The sequence below is a fragment of the Malus sylvestris genome, chromosome 14, assembly GCF_916048215.2.
Source record: "Malus sylvestris chromosome 14, drMalSylv7.2, whole genome shotgun sequence".
NCBI lineage: Eukaryota > Viridiplantae > Streptophyta > Magnoliopsida > Rosales > Rosaceae > Malus > Malus sylvestris.
The window spans coordinates 29,779,497-29,800,759 of record NC_062273.1 but is presented as its reverse complement, the minus strand read 5'-3'; the positions used below and the strand labels follow the sequence as shown (position 1 = coordinate 29,800,759).

The window sequence follows — 21,263 nt, the reverse complement described above, 5'->3', positions numbered from 1 at the left end:
GGCATGTCAAATGTCGACCATGGCATGCCAATGACATGCCAAGCCTCGCAAAATGTCGACATTGGCATGTCAAATGTCGACCATGGCATGCCAACGACATGCCAAGCCTCGCAAAATGTCGACATTGGCATGTCAAATGTCGACCATGGCATGCCAACGACATGCCAAGCCTCGCAAAATGTCGACCATGGCATGCCAATGACATGCCAAGCCTCGGAAAATGTCGACATTGGCATATCAAATGTCGACCATGGCATGCCAATGACATGCCAAGCCTCGCAAAATGTCGACCATGGCATGTCCATGGCATGCCAATGACATGTCAAGACTCGCAAAATGTCGACCATGGCATGCCAATGACATGTCAAGACTCGCAAAATGTCGACCGTGGCATGCCAATGACATGCCACGCCTTGCAAAATGTCGACCATGACATGTCCATGGCATGCCAATGACATGTCAAGACTCGGAAAATGTCGGCCATGGCATGCCAATGACATGCCAAGCCTCGCAAAATGTCGACATTGGCATGTCAAATGCCGACCATGGCATGCCAATGACATGCCAAGCCTCGCATCTTGGCACCCAAAAAACTTGCTACTAGCCTCGCCACTAGCCACGCTTCCTGTCAACAGCAAGCGAGGCTAGCGCCCACTCTGACATGCCAAATTGCACAGCAGGCATGTCGAAACGCGTCAAAAATCTTCAAACAATGTCAAGTCCCATTTTTATTGATAATTTCCCCACACAATCCGCACCATATAGTTAGTATATGATTTTTAGAAGGTCCTTAAACTTACGGATTTGAAAAATCTCGCACCGATTTTTTTTTACGATTTTTCCAATTTCTCGACTTCAAAAAATAAAATAAAATACTTGCCATGCTAAAAAAAGTCTGAATTTTTTTTTTCTGAAAATCCCTTGTATCTATATGTACATCCCTGCAAAAAATCTCGTTCAAATTCCAAGTATTGGTTTTTTCATGGCCCAATATGACTCATCGCGAAAACTGATGTCTCCTCCTGGCAGTGCCATAACAGCATAATATGCTATATAGGGGGGTGGTGCTCCCTGCATGTCAAGCCTCCCAAGCATGGCATGCAGGCTGCACCATCGGTCTAGGGATGACATTCTCGCACATCATCACGTGTTGCCTCGGTATATATGATGTGTCGGGTTTGGGACATTCCCGCCCATGGTGGCGGCGACGGTGGCGGTCCCCCTCCGCCGCCGCCGCCACCATGGGTGTGTTTTTAAATTTTTTTTTTTTTTTATAAATTTTTTCAAATGTTTTGAAATGTTTTGAAATGTTTTCAAACAAAACAAAAATGTTTTCGTTTTCAAAATTAAAAGGGGGACAAAATGGTTTTAAGCGGGGTGGAAAAAACGTTTTGAAAAATAGCGGGTTGGGAAAAATGTTTTCTCTTTAAACTTTTGGGTTGGGTTTGTTTTCTTTTGCTTGGGAGCGGGTGTTTTTTCCGACATGCATGTTTTCAACCCTCGATTGCCCTCGGTTGCCCTTGAAAAATAGACAATTTGGATCGTTAAAATTTGATGTGATGTGGACCTTACAACTAATCCCCATTTTAATAAAAAAAAATAAAGATCTTTTCCCTCCTATTATAAGTACATCTCCCACAACCATTCTTATCCAGCTCACACCGTTATGAGCACCATATCTTACTTGTCCAACCCAATTCTCTATGCTTGGTATATGTGTTGTGTGTGCCTACTTTCGTTTATTTTTTCAACAATTCCATGTAGATATTTTATTACATAAGTGAATATATTTAGGGGTTTTTGAACATTAGTCCTTGCAAAAGATTAAAATTTAAAAAAAACCTGATGCTAGATTAAATATTCAATTTAATCCCTTGAGTGTACTTTTATCAAAATTTACATTCAATTTTTCTTATTTAATGTGTATTTTTATTTAATCTCTCCATATTAAATTTTAATTTTATTAATATGCACATATTTAATTTGTTTTAATTAGAAATGAACGTAAATGAGAAAATATTAAAAAAAAATTTGTGATACAAAAATATATAGATACATAAGTGTACAAAAATGATTGTGCCAAAATATATAAAATTGACTTTTTTGTACCAAAATATTTGTACCTACATGATTGTACCGAAATATATTATAATGAACCTAAATGTATGTACTGAAATGTATTATATTGAATTAATGTACCTAAAAGTCAATACCGAAATGTATGTACCAAAATGTACGAACCTAAATGTCAATACCGAAAATGTATGTACCTAAATAAAAAAATGTCAATACAAGTGTACCTAAATGTCAATACCGAAATGTATGTACCAAAATGTACAAACCTAAATGTCAATACCGAAAATGTATGTACCTAAATATCAATACCAAAATGTATGTACCTAAATGTATTTACCGAAATAATAATTGAATTAATGTACCTAAAAGTCAATACTCAAATGATCAAAGTGTACGTAACGAAATGCATTATATTAATCGAAATGCATTATATTGAATCAATGTAACTACATGTTTGTACCGATAGATATACCAAAATATTCAAATGTATTAATGTACCTAAATGAAGAACATACAAAATTGTTATCGGAATATATATTATAAAAAATTTAGTTGCCTAAATGTAGACATTAAAATATATTATGGTGAATGAAATAAAAATTAAATGTAAATGTAATTAATACATTAAAATAAAAATAAAAAGATAAAATAAAACATCAAAATACAACTAATAAATGATATGATTAAATGTGCTAGGGACTAAAATTGGATTTTAATCTTACATATGGTTATAATCTAAAACTCATCTTTTTTAGGGATTAAAATGAAGTTTTCTAATATATTTAAGTATGTTATTCATAAAGAATAAATAAAAAAAATTCAAACTGTTAAAACATCCAATTACAATGGAGACAATAGATAAATGATGTGCTTCAAAATATACACTGAAATAAACATCCTTTGATTCAATAGCCATATTGTTTCAAATTGATTTTTATAGAGATATTTTTTAGAAAACCTAAAATTAGACGGTTCGAATCATGAAAATATAATGTGAAGTAGCACTACAAAGATGTTCCTCAAATAATTAAGTTTATTTGAGAAATTTCTCAATTGAAACACACTGTGTGTGTGTGTATATATATATATATATCTTGATCACCATCTGCTTACTAATTAACTTTGATTACCTTAACAATCACAAGGGTCATTAGATATATGGCATATGAATATTTGGTATTTCTCAGACCCTCTAGTGAATGTCATAGTAACAATATTGATGTGGAATAGGTCATATACATCTGTATATGTGGTGGATATAAATTGCAGTTAGCATGAAAAAACACATACATATGTGATTCCTGACATATATTCATTGTGTGACAGTATGAGCTAATGGCTTTAGGCTTCATTTGCTTGGCTACATGTGGACTGGAGAATTAGCAGATGGCTTTCTGAACAGGTTTTCAGTGTGTGGTTGGAGGAAATTGTATCATTGCATTGGTAGTAACCAATACTGTTGGAGCTAGTTAGAATTTTATGCATGTAATCCGATTTTTTAATTAAGTAGTTAACAGAAATTGTACGTAACCCTAATTAGATATATTAATTAATTAAACTGAAGAAGAAAACAAAATCGTAGCAACTGATTGCAATGTTGTCGTAAGACAAGGAAGTGAGATGGATTTTCTTACCTATTGATGTATAAGTACAAAACATGAGAAGTGGCCCACCTTTTGTTCCACTTTCCCAACGTGAATTATTGGATCAAACCCATACCACCTCTGCTTCACGGGTCCCCCTCAACTCATGATCTGAAGAATTTTGCTAGCTTCTTGTGTAAATTTGTATTTGCTCCCTGGCTTGGTCGCTTTAATTAATGTCTAAACATCCTATTTATAGTTTCTCATATCTCTAAAAGCTTCAAGAGTCCAAATAAGACACTGAAAAGGTCCTTTAAAACTTAAAAACACCAATAAAACATTGTAAACTATGAAATTTGGTTTAAAAAAACCCCATATATCACAACAAAATAGCAAGCTTGATGCACGTTACCATTATTTTCAAAACGGCATATCATAAGCTCAAATCAGACACTAAAGCTTAAACCTACAAAGTTTTATTCTTACTGCTCAATTTGCACCTTCCGCCATATGATCTATATCATCTTACTCCAAATTTAAAAAAAAAAAAAAAAAAAAAAAAAATCAACCATGTTCCATGAACCATCCCTCGCCCATAACTTCCTGAGTTGGACGACCTTGACTCTGAATTGGATGATCGAACAATAATGTTCCCCAAATTTTTTTATTCAAATGTATTGTTTCATGAACCAAGACAATACATCTAAGAGCAACTTTTATTTCAAGAAATTCATACTCGTCACTTTATATTGCAATGCGTATAACATTTTATTTATTCCATATTTTAAGTTCATATTCACAGTCTTCCATTAACACTTATGTTTTTACTAAGTTTACAAATTTGTCATGTTATTGTCTCGTGAATTCATTTGGATCTTAATCATTGTTTCTTTAAAAAATAAATAGTTTGTTTCTAAAACAATGTACTCTAATCAAAATATTTAAACCCTAATTATTTTGCCATTGTTTCACCCTTAACCTTAATCATTCTCAAGCTTAATGTTAGTTAGGGTAAATTTGTTACCCTAGCTGTATCAATTAGGCGATAGAGCGTGATATAAAGTGACAATTGGTTGCATTGAACATTTGAATGACTAGCTTGTCGTTATATTAGCATGGCTAAATCTTCTCTGTATCTTGCCGATCATTTCACAAAGATTCTAGACATATCAAACAGCTGCATGCCATACAACTGCATAATAAAATGCTTACATTGATTTTATTGTTGTGTCCAAATGCCACCGGAAAATCCCCCCATGCATATAAGATTATCGGTCAGGAACCTTATTACATGCTCGTTTTTTCTGTTTTTGTCATTTTTTTTTCATTTTTCAATTGGATATAAATTTATCATAAGAAATAATATATTACTAATCACGTTAATATTGTGTCAACTTAATTACTTATACGTGCATAATTACACGATCGAAAATAATATTAGTAGTGACCCTTTCACCTATAAATTAACGTATCATGAAATTCTATTCTTCAACAGTTACGACCAACATGGCACTAGTGTAAATAATCCAACCAAACAGTACCACATTGGAAACCTGTGTCTATTTTTACACACTGTAATTACAATTATCAAACAAATAGAAGAGGGAGGGAGGGAGAGGGAGAGGGAGAGGGAGAGGGAGAGAGAGAGAGAGAGAGAGAGAGAGAGAGAGAGAGAGAGAGGGAGGGATGGAGGGAGATCATGATCCAAACACAAACGAAGTATACAGAGAGTGCTTGAGAAACCATGCAGCCAGCCTCGGCAGCTACGCCACAGATGGCTGTGGCGAGTTCACACTTGACCACGCATCCCCAGGCGGCCTACAATGCGTCGCCTGCGGATGCCACCGCAACTTCCACCGCAGAGTCACTTACGCAGCCACGTCATCGCAAGCTGCTGGAGGCGGTAGATCAGGACATCAGCAACACCATGTCATCATGAGCTGCAGTAGCCGAGGTCGAGATCCCGCCGAAAATATCATAACACAAGACCAACTCATTGACTACAATGCCGGTGGAGGTGGGTCGCCGGACAGCGGAGAGAGGATGAGCAGCGGGAAGAAGCGGTTCAGGACGAAGTTCACGGCGGAGCAGAAGGAGAAGATGCTGGCGTTTGCTGAGAAGTTAGGGTGGAAGCTGCTGAGAAAAGATCTAGAGGACGAGATAGAGAGGTTCTGCAAGAGTGTAGGGGTAAGCAGACAGGTGTTCAAAGTGTGGATGCATAATCACAAAAACCTTTCATCTTCTTCTACTTCTGCATCCACCGGCAATGCATCTTCTCTCACTACCCAGTAGTACCACCTCTCTACTCTCTAGGCACTAATTAATCCTCTTAATCCATCGCTTTAGCTTTAGCCTTTTATTTTCTTTCCTTTTTATTATTTGGACGTGTTTGGTCCTCATCATTTAGTCTTTTTTTATTTTCTTTTTTATCATTAAGCTATATATAATTTAATCCTACCTTATCTCTGCGGTCGGTTGTAATTCAAGGGATGCTAAAATGCCATGTGTTTTTTGTTTTTTCTTTTCACCGGTTGCATTTGATTTCTTAGCAAGCTAGATAAAGTGGTTCTGTATCTAATGTTAGCTAGTGATCCTTTCAATACATCTTAATTTGAAAGGGGTTTTCCATGGCTGGTCCCTGAAACGGGGCCTTCCAATTAAAATAATTTATGAAATAAAAAATTCATTAATTTAGTCCCTAAAAATGAATCCCGCAGATCAATTTGGTGTTTCAATTGCTTTTTCGTCAAATTTTCTATGGTTTTGTGAAGCCCTTATTCCGCAACCAAGCTGAATTAATAGATGAAAACGTTCTAGCGGCCGGCTTTTAGGTAGTGGCAAATAAGTGTGAAAGGCGACCGAGTTCGCTTCAACCCTGCAAATGCACATGGAGGTGGATTGTCTGCCATTCCATATCCATACTTTTTCCATTTCTTCCTGTTTATGTAGTCACGGTTAAGCTACGTCAACATTTTATATTGATTTTTTATAAAAATAATAAAACAAAAAGTAAGAAATGAAAGGGCAGATAATCCACTTCCAATGCACATACATAGTTTCAAACAATAGATTACTGATTGCTAGAGTTATACAGTAGACTCAAAGAGGAAGCATCGCAATGGTAAGGAGCTCTGTTATTAGTTCTCTAGAATAATACAAAGGCATGAAATTTGTGTATCAAATTTAGGTCGCAAACACATCACCGGTTTAGGTCTTTTTGTTGGAAAATATTGATATTCAACTCTTTTTGGGATTAATATGTTTTTTAACAAACTCTAGTTTACGAGAAAGATATTTACACTTGGGTATAAAAGATGGTACACTACTTTAACTAACTGTTTTAATCCCCGTTTACGTTGTATCGCTGACTAGATTACTAATATTTGCAGCATGTTAGATCACTTATTCATGGAATATTATCCGTGGCCCCCTTACCCCTTTTAGCTAGTTTCAAGGCTTTAGAAAAAAGTGTTATGAATGTATTTTCCTTTCAAGAATCTAATCAAAAGATATTTTCAACTCTTCCATGATTAATAGCCTTTGCTAAATGAGAAATGCTAAGGAGTCTTTTAAAAGTGAGATTTTTATGGACTTTCTGGTGTCTCATGTTTTGACATAATATTTTATAATGTTTGCACGTGAATTAACGTTAAACTGTGGGATGACAGAGAGTTTATAGAGAGCCCCGCTTTTAAAAGAGAGTCCCCTAGCATCTTTCTTGCAAAAATAAGTTCCGAATCACAACAAAACAGAAACATGAGATTCGCTTAACTTTTAATGATAGGGGTTATAGCCATATTAGGCTAATCGTCCGAGTTATCATTTCCATTTGTTGTTTTGCATAGTACGTGGAGACGCAACATAAAGTTTTGCCGACAGACACATACCTTACCTCTCTCGACCTCTCCATTGCCACCAATCGTGAAGACACCTTCGTGTCTGTCTTGTCTAAATCAAATTAATATGTCGACCTTATTTACATTACTTGCCTGCCATGGCATCTAGTGAAAGTTAAAACTTATCATGGGGAATTGCATAATTCGTCCTCAGCGTGATTTCAAATTCCCTCAACCTCATGCAGTATATGTGAAAATAATAAAAATTGTTGCTGGTCAGGAGTTGTGGATTGTATACAATCATTCCACTTCCTAATGCATACTAAGTGGTAGTTCTTTTAGAATTGCCCCGATATTTTTGAGATAAACCTTTCAGTTGAATAGGTCTATGAGCATTAATTACACTCTGTATGAATTTATGTGGTGAAACTGAGGACATTATAAGTGTAATGGGTGCAACCGAGGAAGAGTTAAGAGAATGTGGACCTCAAAAAGTGATATTAGAGCCAATGGTTCGGCTTGTTAACCAAGTATCTCAGTTTATATGAGAGAGAGAGAGAGAGAGAGAGAGAGAGAGAGAGAGAGAGAGAGAGAGAGAGAGAGAGAGAGAGAGAGAGAGAGAGAGAGAGAGAGAGAGAGAGAGAGAGAGAGAGAGAGAGAGAGAGAGAGAGAGAGAGAGATGATTGAATTGATATCTTGCTTAATGAAGAAGCTATTACAAGATAGAGTATTTATAGTCCTAGTTAACCGACTCTTCTAACAGATATAACAAACAAGCTAATCTATTTACATGTGGCATCATTTCAGCCTTACAATCTTATACTTCTAACATCCCCCCTCAAACTCAAGATTGGGGCACCCAATCATGAGGTTGAAGCAGTCAGATTGTCAAAGAACATTAGTGCAGTATTACCTTTGTGATCAACATCTCTAGACTTAGTGCAATTCATGAAGAACAGATTTTGATACGTCATGAAAGATTGATTGAATTCTTCCAACCAACTGCACAAGTAATCTAATTATAGCAACAAGAAATTCCAACTCAAACTGTAAAAGCCAGCTCAGCAACCCAGCAATTAAGAAGGAAGAAATTATTCTCAAAGTACATCCAAGATAAATGCTTCTGAACAAAAACTTGGGGCCTCCACCTTTGTCAGTAATTAGCATATGGTATGCTAGCTTAAGATTAACAATAATTGCACCATCACACAACCTACTCAAGGTATGCATTTCACCAAGTTTTCCAATGTTGTCATAGTCTTCTTGCCAGTGATAAGAGCGTATATCTGATAAGGTATTACTTGTCTCCAGAAGAATACCGCCAGTCTTTGAATTTCCCAGAGGGAATCGTGTTGATTTTTCATCAGATGATTTGATGGTAAGACCATATTCGAGTGATGGAAGGTAACTTGTAGAATGGCACAAGGAAGTTGATACATTGATTTCATGATCTGAGCACTGAAATGATGGTATTAATGGAGTGTGGTGAGTGTGGTTTTGTAAATCATACAACTCAATAGACAAAATAGCTTTCTTTGTTGCCACAATTTCCAGCTTTTTACCAAACATACTTTCTATTCTTTCCTTATCAGCTCTTTCACTAGTCATGTTGTTAGTCACATCATATTCTATTGGAATATAATCTCCCTTCCTGCCATAAACATGATTACATCCATTGAAACATCTATCATTGGGCCAACATCATTCATAATATTCTGTCAGTGGAGGAAGAGAGCCAAGAATTCCTTAAGATATTTTCAATGTACTTTGACATGATTTAAGGGCTGAAACTGAAGAGTGAGTATTAAGTATGTGACAACAATGAGCAACAAAATGACCCTTATGTGAATTAGGATATGAAGATGGAGGTGAGCCAAGAACTCCAGGTGAAAATTGAGGAAAAAACTTGTACGATTAAACCTTGGACCATTATTGTAATGGAATCGACCTTTACCACATCGCACGACATTAGACAAGTGAGAAGGCATAGAAGATGGCATTGCATACGATTGGTTTTGTCCAGTGAAACTGGTAAGCATAACAGTCATTGGAGGTGCAGATGAATAGGTCATATTTTTGTACAAGCAAGTGACAACACTATGGTTCCTTTTATTACAGATTTGACATGGCTTAGGTGAATCAGTGATTCTGTAAAATACAATTAGCTGCACTATGACCTTGTTGTGCACATAATTGGCAAGTGATTGTAGAATAAGAAGCTCCATTGCTAAACTGTGAAGTGAAATCATGTACAAAACATTTAGTATTAGAATACCCTTGGCCTTAATTATATTGAAACTTGCATGTGCCCTTTGATTTTGAGTAAAATGATTGATCGTGTCCATTGCCTCCAGGACTAGCATGAAAACTAGAATGACCATTGCCTTGAAAACCTAAATTTTGTGTATAGCCATTTGATGCAGATGATCCATGACCATAATTTGCAGTTATTGAGTCTTTGGAACCCTGTCTTTGATCCTGTGCCACCATAGCAGAGATGAATGGTATTGAGGAATTGTTTTTAACAAAAGCTTTCTCTGCAAGCAATTGGGATCGAAAATCTTTGAGAGAAATAACATTTTCTCTGCCACGGATCACATATCTAAAGGTGTTGTACTCGAATGGCAAGCCATTAAGAGCAAGAATAACAATGTCCTCATCTGCAAATGTGACTCCAGTACTAGCAAGAAAATCTCTTGCTTCCTTGATTTTTTGCAGGTACTGAGTCACATAATCAGTGCCTTTCTTGATGGTATAAAGATTTGATTTCATTTGAAAGATTGCAGTCCTACTCACGATGGAGAATTGTTCTTGAAGCCTAACCCATAAATCCCTTGCACTTGTGCTACCAATAGCACAAGAAATTGCAGAAGATGATAGGGTTGCAGTAATGAGATGCATAAGTACCCTATCATGCATTTTCCAGACCTTGTATTCATCTGTCTCGGTTCTTGAAGATGAGACACTAGTCATTACCTTAGAATCTCTATAACAAGTAGAAGGAAATTGGGAAGGACACATATTTGTGCCATCAACAAACCCTATAATCTCATGACCTTCAAGCATCAATTGCATTTGAAAGTGCCATTGAAGGTAGTTGGTCTCATCCAACTTGAGTGAAACCGATGTTGAAATAGATGAAATTAACCCCGTAATCGGTGATTACAAGATCTGCAATTGACTCGCAGTAACCATGTTGATCAGTTTTCTTAGTGAACTTAAGACAAACACTTGGTGTGCAAGAACTTGCAGAAAACAGATGGCAAAAATGGGTAAGAATCACAACCCAAAAATTCAGAAAAGAAATCACAGAAAGATCGTAGAAGAAAAAAAATAGGTAACAAAAACAAAGAATTAAGGATCGAAAAAGCTTGCAACGAAGCTTATCAAATAACCAGTGATCGGTGATTGCAAGATTTGAAGTTGATTCGCAGTTACCATTTCGGAAAATTGTAGAGAAATCTGCTTGAGGAAAAATACTCAAACACCTTGTGTGCACAAACTTTCAAAGTGAAGAATGAAGAACTAGGTAATCTTGATACACCCACCAGACATAAGAAGAAAAAATTTCGTGTAGCGGAAGCAAAAGAAATGATCGAAGAAGTTGATCAAGCTTTAACGGCGATTGATACCATGTTAACCAAGTATCTCAGTTTATATGAATGTAGAGAGAGAGAGAAAGAGAGAGACAGAGACAGAGAAAGAGAAAGATAGATAGAGAAATATGATTGAATTGATATCTTGCTTAATGAAGAAGCTATTACAATAGAGAGTATTTATAGTCCTAGTTAACCAACTCTTCTAACAGATATAACAAACAAACTAATTTGTTTACAGGTGGCATCATCTTAGCCTTACAATCTTATACTTCTAACATGGCTTAGGACATCAATATTCGAGTTCGAGGTGGTGCACATATAGATAGATGATGGCTCAATTGGCCGGTAGACAGAGGTGGTGAAATTAAAGACAATATATTTGCAATGGGTGCAATCTAGAAAAGGGTTGGAAGCGTGTGGGCCCCAACAAGTGGTATTAGAGTCATTAGTTCAGCTTGGAGCAGTTGGAACATCATCAATATTCGAGTTTGAGGTGGAGCACATATAGTACAGATGGTGGCTCAATTTCCTAATAGATGGAGTTGGTGAAGTTGGGGACAATTCATAGCTCAACAAGTGTATTTTGGTATGGTCGGCTTTATAGCTAATTATTCTGATAATGTCAGCCAACACGTTGTATTGAATTAATTAGTAACATTATGTCACAGTGTGTCCGTTACACTTTAAAATTCTCTACATGACCATCATGTAAACCTTATATCTAATGCATTTATCGTTACATTATAATACTTAAAAGAATAAACAAATGAGCACACACTTTGTTCGTCACCAATATCCTCGGCAGGAGCAGGATCCTTTCTTGAAATGATGAAATCGACATGAGTCTCTCAATATGAGTTCATGCTCAACAATCATGGAGATGTACATAATGGCATTGTGGCAATCACCTCAGACGCGTAAATTCTTGGTGATCCGGATAGGTTGGCCTGGCCGTTTAGTTAGGATAGCATAGGCCAGAGCCAACTTTTCACTATGCTTGGAAAGAATCTCCTCCCCTCATCATCACGTCGTGGAGTGCAAAACTTCTCTTGGGAACATATCCCATGTCTTTGATGTGTTTAATCAATTCTGGAAGTTTCTAATATATTTCTTGAGATGGAGGCAGATTCTCTGCCCTCCTACTTCTCGTGCCCTCTTGTTTTGTGTGGTCACGGATAAGTCACGTCAACATTTTATATTATTGTTTTTATAGAGATAATAAGACAAAAATGAATAGTAATATAAAATGTTGATGTGGCTTAACCGTGACCATACAAACAGAAGGGCACGGGGGGGGCACGGAAAGTGGGAGGGCAGAGAATCTGCCTCCTTCTTGAGACATTGGATGAGTCATGCTGCCCACAAAGAGCGTTGAGTTGCCTTTCTTTCCTTGCACCCAACTACAACCAGGCCTTTCCTTGGTGCCAGTATTTCTCATTAACAATCGGATTCTGGCCACGTCTTTTCGACGTCTGGCATTAATTGGCATATATGTTTGAAAGCAATGTATATGATCCATCATTCTCTGACTCAGTCTCTGATAACGGTTGCACAACATATTCACCTAGTTCAACGTTTGAATGCGTCCAGCACGCACTGAGCAAGGCCACCCATACAATTGGGGTTCGTTGCATAGGCATGTCTTTGATCAGCTTCAATGTGTCATCCAAACTACCAGCACGACCCAAGAGGTCAACCATACAACCACGGTGTTTCGCCCCAGGAACAACGCCAAAATCCTTGCCCATGCTGTTGAATTACCTCGTTCCTTCATCAACCATTCCAGAATGGCAGCAGGCATAGAGGACAAAGACAAAAGTTACACCATCAGGCACCAGCCCCACTCTCTTCATCCGATAAAAAATCTGCGAGGCTTCTTCACCACGACCGTGCATTCCATAACCCGTCATAATTAGTGAAGTCCAAGAAACAACATTTCTTTATTGCATGTAATCAAACACAACTCTAGCAGCATCACTGTCTCCGGATTTTGAATGCATATCAATTAACGAGGCAATTGGCCACAAACAACTCCCCGTAATCACACCGATTGCCTAGTATAAAAGCATGAATTTGTTTACTAGACCTCAATGTACCTATACCAGAGGCGTTGAGGGGAAGTGAAAGGTGCAATGGCACAGGGCCTCCAAAAAATTTTGGTATCTTATATTTATATGTAATAATGTTATATATTAAAAATACTTTTATTAGCACTTTAAAATTTTATAGTTGTTGTAAAAGCTGTATGGTGTATGCCCACATCCCACATGCATTTGGAAAAAGGTGAAAAGGATAGTGATATATTTGTTGTTATGTATTATTGTCAAAAGTAGCTATCATATCATCTTTGGATGTTCTCATGGGAGTAGCTCAATAAATAGAGCGATCCGTGTGTTATCAAAACACACACTGTAAAAGAAAGAATCAAAGAAATAATATCAGTATATCTCCCTCCCTCTCTTTATCTGCCATCCTTTGTGTTATAGCTACTAAAGTTATAGTGTGATATTTTGCACCCGTTTCGCTCATGTCTTTAGCAAATGTTATTTCTCTAACTTTTGCCTATGTATAACACGTTATCAGCATGACTCTCTAACAATTTCTCATTTCCCTTCGCCGAAAGAAAAAAATGTTTCCTCCTAGGATTTTACTGTTCTTCTTCTTCCTTTGCCTCACATGCTGGATATACCCTTGTGAAGAACTGTTTGCACCTTGTCTGCTTCTCATTCTCAACTTAACAATTACTTATATATTTGATTTCTTATTTGGTGTAGTTCCTGATTACTAACCCAGTATTTATTTATGTTAATTTTACCGGGAGCAAAGATGGTGCGGTATCATCGCCCATCTTGGACTACAAATTTAATTTTACTGCAATTTTAGGTGGTGCGGTATAATCGTCCACCCTGCATATTTAAATTTTCCTACAGTTTGAGTGGTGTGAAATAATCGCCAATCCTATGTTTACTTCAATGAGAATGGTGCGGTACAATCACCCTTCTCATTAATCATGTAAATCTTGAGCCTGAAGTTTCGAGTGCTTATCATTTTGGCTTGAAGATCAAAATGAAAAATTTGTAAGAACCATAAGTTCTAACACTATATTCCTCCAGGAATACATATTATTTCAAGTTCTTACACATCTCATTTTTCTTTCAGAAAAGAAAATGGCGAACTTGGCAAAGCTTGATTTTGTTGCCTTGGACATTACTGGGAAAAACTACCTTACCTGGGTAGTGGATACCAAGATCCATCTGGGGGCAGGGAATCTTGGAGAAACCATTAGGGAGGAAAACAGTGCATCCTTTCAAGATTAGGCGAAGGCCATGATCTTTATTCTTTGCCACCTTAATGAAGGACTAAAGAGCGAGTACCTAATGGTTGAAGATCTATTAGCTCTCTGGAAGGCATTGAGAAATAGATACAATTACTAGAAAACGATGATTCTTTCAAGAGCTCGTTATGAGTGGACTCACATAAGGATCCATGATTTTAAGTCAGTGGCTGAGTACAATTCTGTGATGTTCATAATTAGCTCCCAAATGAAGCTCTGTGGGGAAATCATGGCTGAGGAAGATATGCTGGAAAAGACTTTTAGCACCTTTCAAGCCTCCAACGTGCTGTTGCAGCAGCAGTAGTATAGAGAACGAGGCTTCACTTAATACAACCAGCTGATATCTGTGTTCCTAGTAGCTAAACAAAACAATGAGCTTCTAATGAAGAATCATCAATCCCGACCTATTGGATCGGCACCATTCCCAGAAGTGCATGCTGCTTCATTTGAAGGGAATACCACATCATCTCATGACAATAATTACAAATGAGGACGTGGCCATAAACGAGGTCGGTGGAACGGGAAAGGCAAGAATCATGGTGTCCAATTTCACAACCAGGTTCTAAGGCATAATTCAGGCCCGAGCTTCAAGAATGCATATTGTCACAAAGGCAAAACTTATATGAACAACGTTCCTAGAAACTCTGAAGGAGCCTGCCATAGGTGTGGTGGCAATGGGCACTCGGTGCGTACCTGTTGTACCCCAAAACATCTGGTAGATCTATCTCAAGCCTCATTCGAGGAGAAGGGTGTTGAGATCAATTTTCTCGACCAGGCTAGACCAATGGATATAACTGATCTAGTGCTCAACTTATCAGGACAGTTGAACACAACCCACCTAGATGCTTCAGACTTCATTATGGAAAGAGGGAATGAAGTGTACCAGTCTAATTGAATCATTTTTGTTTGATGTATCTTTTATTCTGAACTTGTAGTTTAAAACTCGCATTTCAATTTAATAAAAGTGGCATTTCAATTTCCTTTTTATTATGATTAAGTTGTTTTTAACTGTGATCCCTTTTACTCAGAAATCATGAATAAAAACTGTGGTTATTCTCAAAACATGAGAAATAGCGGAGATATTTGTCTTGCAGACAACGCAACCACGCATATAATACATCGTGATCGAAAGTATTTCTCAAGCTTAATGCTTACAAAAGTAAGGGTAACAATAATATCAGGCTAATGAAATGTAATTGAAGGCTTAGGGAAAACCCAGATTATGTTACCAAATGGAACAAAATTGTCCATACAAAATGCGTTGTATGTTACTCGATTTACTCGAAATTTATTAAGTTTCAAAGACATACGTTTAAATGGATACCACATTAAAACGAAAAGTGCAGAAAATGTGGAGTATCTATGCATTACCTCCTGTTTGTACCATACTTGACCAATCCCGAAACTACCGAGCACCGGCCAACGCTATACTGTCAAGGACCCAGAAGAGTTCCCCTCCGACCAGGAGGCCAATCACTACTCGACACGTGTCAAGATTAGAAGCCAATCAGAGCGCAGCACGTGTCAACATCAAGAACCAATCATAACATGACACATGTCAATGTGACAAAGCTACAAGTTTTTCTATAAATAGGGGTCATCCCCCCACAATATTGCCTAATGCCATTTTGTGTTAAATCATTCACAAGAACTCACTAAATTGAGAGCTTGATCCTTTGTACTTGTGTAAGCCCTTCACTACTAATAAGAACTCCTCTACTCCGTGGACGTAGCCAATCTGGGTGAACCACGTACATCCTGTGTTTGCTTATCTGTCTCTATTCATTTACGTACTTATCCTCACTAGTGACCGAAGCAACCAAGCGAAGGTCACAAAACCTGACACTTTCTGTTGTACCAAAGTCTTCGCTGATTTTGTGCATCAACATTTGGCGCCGTCTGTGGGAAACGACACTTATTCCTACTCTCTTCAGCTGTGTCAAGCTGGTTTCTATCATTCGTACACTTTCTTTTGATCAGGCATCCCTCTCCAACATGGGAAGCGAAGGAAGCCACAGCACACAGAATGACACCCCCCTTGCACATAGTGCGAAACAACGAAAGAATGAAGGAAAACGAGTTCTTCTTCAAGCTAAAGTCGATGAGTTGGAAGCTCAGAACAACAAGATAGCAATGAGGAATGAGGTCCTCCAGGAGCAATATGAGAAGCTCTTCGAGACACTCCACGAAGCTAGGCAAGCTCAGACACGCGAGCTTGTTGCCCCCGTGGGAGAGCTTGTTGCCCCCGTAGAAGTCAACCATCAACTGGGTGCCCTCCAACATGGAGGGTCACATGCATTCGACATAGATATCCCTGATAGGGAACAGATTACCCCTCGACTTGATAATCAACATGAGGCTTCTCTTAACCCAGTTGCTTCGACCCGAACCATGAGAAGTGGAGGGAGACACCTCTTTGCTGAAGGGGCAGAAGGATCGAAAGCCGTCTTTCGCGATTGTCGGGATTTCCTGAAGCAACGTCGAGAGAATTCCATCCATATAAGCTCAAAGATTAATGACCCAAGGATTTCTGAGAGACTCGGTCCCCTGCCACGGCCCAAGCCGGCCACCAATTTGGGGAAGGGGCAACAAGTCCTAGAGAGACATGAGGGTACAGGGGACTCAGAGGTGTTCCGACAGACATACCCTGGAAGCCAGTATAGCGAGTCCAGGGAAAAATCACATGCCCTTGATCAAACCTTCCTAATTCCAATAAGAGATGGAGATGTACGAAAGAAAGCTCCAGTGACACATAACTCCGCTCAGGACCCCCTTGTCCTACAACTTCTTGAGGAAGTAAACAAGTTGAAGGCTGAACGTCAGGCTGAAATACCTGACTGGAACCAACCCAGGCCTGGCCCTCTTACAAGGAGGATCCTCAACACCCCCCTTCAAGCAAAGACAAAGCAAAAGCTTGGCTTGCAACTTTATACTGGAAAAGAGGACCCGATTGAGCACCTTAACCTCTTTGAGTCCACCATGGCATACCGGATGCGCACCGACGAAGAGCGATGTCTTCTCTTCCCCTCCACCCTCTCTGGTGGAGCTCTAAATTGGTATTGTCGTCTTACACCTGAGACGGTAGACTCATTTGAGGAATTGAGGAAACTATTTGTTTCCCAACACATTTTCCAAACCGATCGCTTGCACTCTGCAGATGACTTGTACACTATCCGCCAGAAGCCAGACGAGTCATTACGTATGTATGCTGGCCGCTTCAGCCATGAATACTCCCGGTGTGCCGAGGCAGACGACAAGACTGCCCTCAAAGCCTTCACGGCAGGCCTACGTGATTGTTTCTTTAAATACATGATCAATGCCAATACTTGGAAGACTTACTCTGAGGTGATGGCGCAGGCTTATAACCATGCCTCCGCCGAGGCAAAGACATATCAGGAGAAACCCCCTACAACCATCCTTTATCAACAAGTGGGAGGTGGAAGCCAGACTCACCTAAATGAGAAGACCTCGACTTTCCAAACAGCAGTGGCACCTCCCCATGCCTTGCATAATGCTTCACCGAATCAACAGACATATCAATTTCAAGGCAAGAGGAAGGATTTCCATCCTCACCACTCTCCTTTCAGTAAAAAGAGTAAGGGACACTATCCCGATAACCAAGGGTATCGCCACAATAACGCTCGCCCCCAGGCAGTCAATGCAGTGGGTCAAACCCGCGTCAAGATACCCCCTACCCCAAGGTATGAGACATACACGCCCTTGAATGCCACATGCGCGGCCATTTACCCCAGCATAGCTCACCTGATACCAAAGCCAAAGCCGAGGCACCCAGATTACACGCCCCCGAATAACGCGGGCATGTTTTGTTGCTACCATGAGCATAACGGCCATGATAGCGAGAAATGTATCATCCTCCGTGATCGTATTGAAGCTTTGGCACGAGAAGGAAAAATTGATCAATTCCTTCTTCACCCTCAAAGGGATAACCGTAACCAACGCCAGGTGAATGTCATATATTCCATAAGCGGCGGCACACCCATATCTGAATCTTCCAATAGGGCCATGAAAAGCAGTGAACGAACTTTGAGACCTGGCCATCAAGTGTTTCACGTGGAAGACATCAGAGGAGGCAAGTATCAAAAGCCTAACTGGGATCCAATATGTTTCTACCCTGAGGAAGAAAGAGGTATAATCTACCCTCACAATGACCCGCTGATCGTGGAAGCTCACATAGCAAATTTTGATGTGAAACGAATCCTGATAGACACAGGTGCTTCAGTCAATATCATGTTTGCTGAAGCTTTCAAGGCACTTAATGTAGCTGAACACTTGCTAGATCGCTCGATTTCTCCTCTGATAAGCTTCTCTGGCGATATCGTGCAACCTTTAGGGAGTATACACTTACCCTTCACCATTGGTACAGGCCCCTACACAGCTACTATTACCACTAACTTCTTAGTGGTCAATTGCCCGACGACATACAATGTCATCTTTGGGCGCACAGGCATCAATGATCTCAAGGCTATGGTATCCACGCATATGCTGTTGATGAAATTTCCAACCCCCCATGGCAACGGCTACATCATAGGAGATCAGCTTAGTGCACGATCATGTTACAACACTTCAGTCAAACAACAACACATGTCTGTCCCCAAGGAGACTCTCTCTATACATAACCAAGTCGTAAAGACCAGCCTAGATGAAGCGAACTTGGATCTTCCTGATAGCAACAGTCAACCCGACGACCCTCGAGATGACTCTTTCACCCAGCAAGCACAACCCGCTGAAGAGTTAGAGAATGTCTCTATCTCCAAAGACCATCCAGACCGCATGGTGAAGATTGGCACTACTTTGTCACCACCCCTTCGGTTGTCGCTGATCTCCTTTTTGCAAGAGAACGCCGAGGTCTTCGCTTGGTCATATAAAGATATGCCGGGCATCTCTCCCGATATCATCTGTCACCACTTGAGTATTGATCCCAAGACCAAACCAGTAAAACAGAGGCGAAGATCTTATGATGTTGAGCGATACGAGGCGATGAAAGCAGAAGTTGAAAAACTCAAGGACATAGGCTTCGTCCGTGAAGTCAATTACCCAACATGGGTAGCAAATGTTGTCCTTGTTAAGAAAAATCCGACCAAGGAAAGTCTCCTGCTTCAAAAGGTCTTGTGGAGAATGTGTGTCGACTACACCGACCTAAACAAAGGATGCCCGAAGGATAGTTTCCCTCTTCCTCTCATTGATAGACTTATAGACTCTACGGCAGGGTGTGAGCTCTTGAGCTTCATGGACGCTTATTCAGGATACAACCAAATCCTCATGAACCCCTCAGACCAAGAACACACGGCTTTCACTACTGACAGGGGACTGTATTGCTATAAGGTCATGCCTTTCGGCCTAAAGAATGCAGGAGCAACTTATCAGAGACTGGTCAATTCAATGTTCGCCGAACAGATTGGGAAGAGCATGGAAGTTTACGTTGATGATATGCTAGTCAAGAGCAAACATGCTGACCAACACATCACCAACCTATCTGAAACTTTCACCATTCTAAAGAGGTATCGAATGAGGTTGAACCCCAACAAATGTGCCTTCGGCGTGGGCTCTGGCAAATTCTTAGGCTTCATGATTAGCCAACGAGGCATTGAAGCTAACCCTGAAAAGATCAAAGCAATCCTCGACATGAAAGAGCCAATAACTTCAAAAGACATCCAAAGCCTTACTGGCAAGGTGGCAGCCTTAACCAGATTCATCTCTAAGGCCACAGACAGATGTGCTCCTTTCTTCAAAGCACTCAAGGGAAATAAGAAGTACATTACATGGACGGAGGAATGTGCCAAGGCATTCAGGAACCTCAAAGAGTACATGAGTAAAGCCCCTCTGCTCTCCAAACCAGAAGTTGGTGACACTCTCATCATCTATCTATCGGTTTCGGCTTCAGCAGTCAGTTCTGTTCTTATTCGAATGGACAGTGGTGTCGAACGGCCCGTCTACTACGCTAGCAAGGCCCTACAAGATGCGGAGACACGATACTCCAACATTGAGAAATTAGCTCTAGCATTGGTCATGTCTGCTCGGAAACTTCGCCCTTATTTCCAAGCACACGCCATCATCGTGCTTACCAATCACCCTCTTCGACAGATACTCCAGAGTCCTGACACGTCTGGACGAATGATCAAATGGGCGATAGCATTGGGTGAGTTTGACATCTCCTACCAACCAAAACCAGCCGAAAAAGGTCAAGCAGTAGCAGATTTCATCGCCGACTTCACATATCCTGTTGACATTGCTTCTACACCTGAAGCAGTAGCTTCATTACCATCGGAAGCTCAGAAAGTAGAATCAACGACCTCAGCATGGAGTCTGTATGTTGATGGCTCATCCAACCAACAGGGCTGTGGAGCGGGACTAGTCTTGACTACGCCCGACAAAGTAGCAATGGAGTATGCTCTTCGTTTCAAATTCAAGGCATCAAACAATGAGGCCGAGTATGAAGCCCTTCTAGCAGGATTACGTTTGGCCAAACACCTCGGGGTTAAACAAATTGATATTTTCAGTGACTCCCAATTAGTGGTCAACCAGGTTACCAACAACTTTGATGCTAAGGACAGCTCCATGGCAGCATATCTTGCGCAAACACAACTTTTGCTCAAGCACTTCCACTACCAGATCACCCAAGTTCCTCGAGCGGCAAACAGTCATGCAGACGCCTTGGCTCGCCTCGCCTCAGCTGTGGAAGACAAGATTGGAAGAAAAATTCATGTCGAACTGTTGGCAACACCAAGCACCATGGCCGCAGAAGTATGCAACTTACAACAGGGGGATAGTTGGATCACCCCGATCTATAATTTCCTTGCTCATGGCACCCTCCCAA

General features: G+C 39.7%; 1 protein-coding gene across 1 annotated transcript; it reads left to right on the top strand.

Moving 5' to 3' along the window:
- The first annotated feature begins 5,186 nt into the window (after window positions 1–5,186).
- Window positions 5,187–6,186, top strand: LOC126598534 (zinc-finger homeodomain protein 9-like). Its single transcript, XM_050264900.1, has one exon. It carries the CDS (start codon window positions 5,346–5,348, stop codon window positions 5,949–5,951), a length of 606 nt encoding a protein of 201 aa, XP_050120857.1. The 5' UTR covers window positions 5,187–5,345; the 3' UTR covers window positions 5,952–6,186.
- Window positions 6,187–21,263: the final 15,077 nt, after the last annotated feature.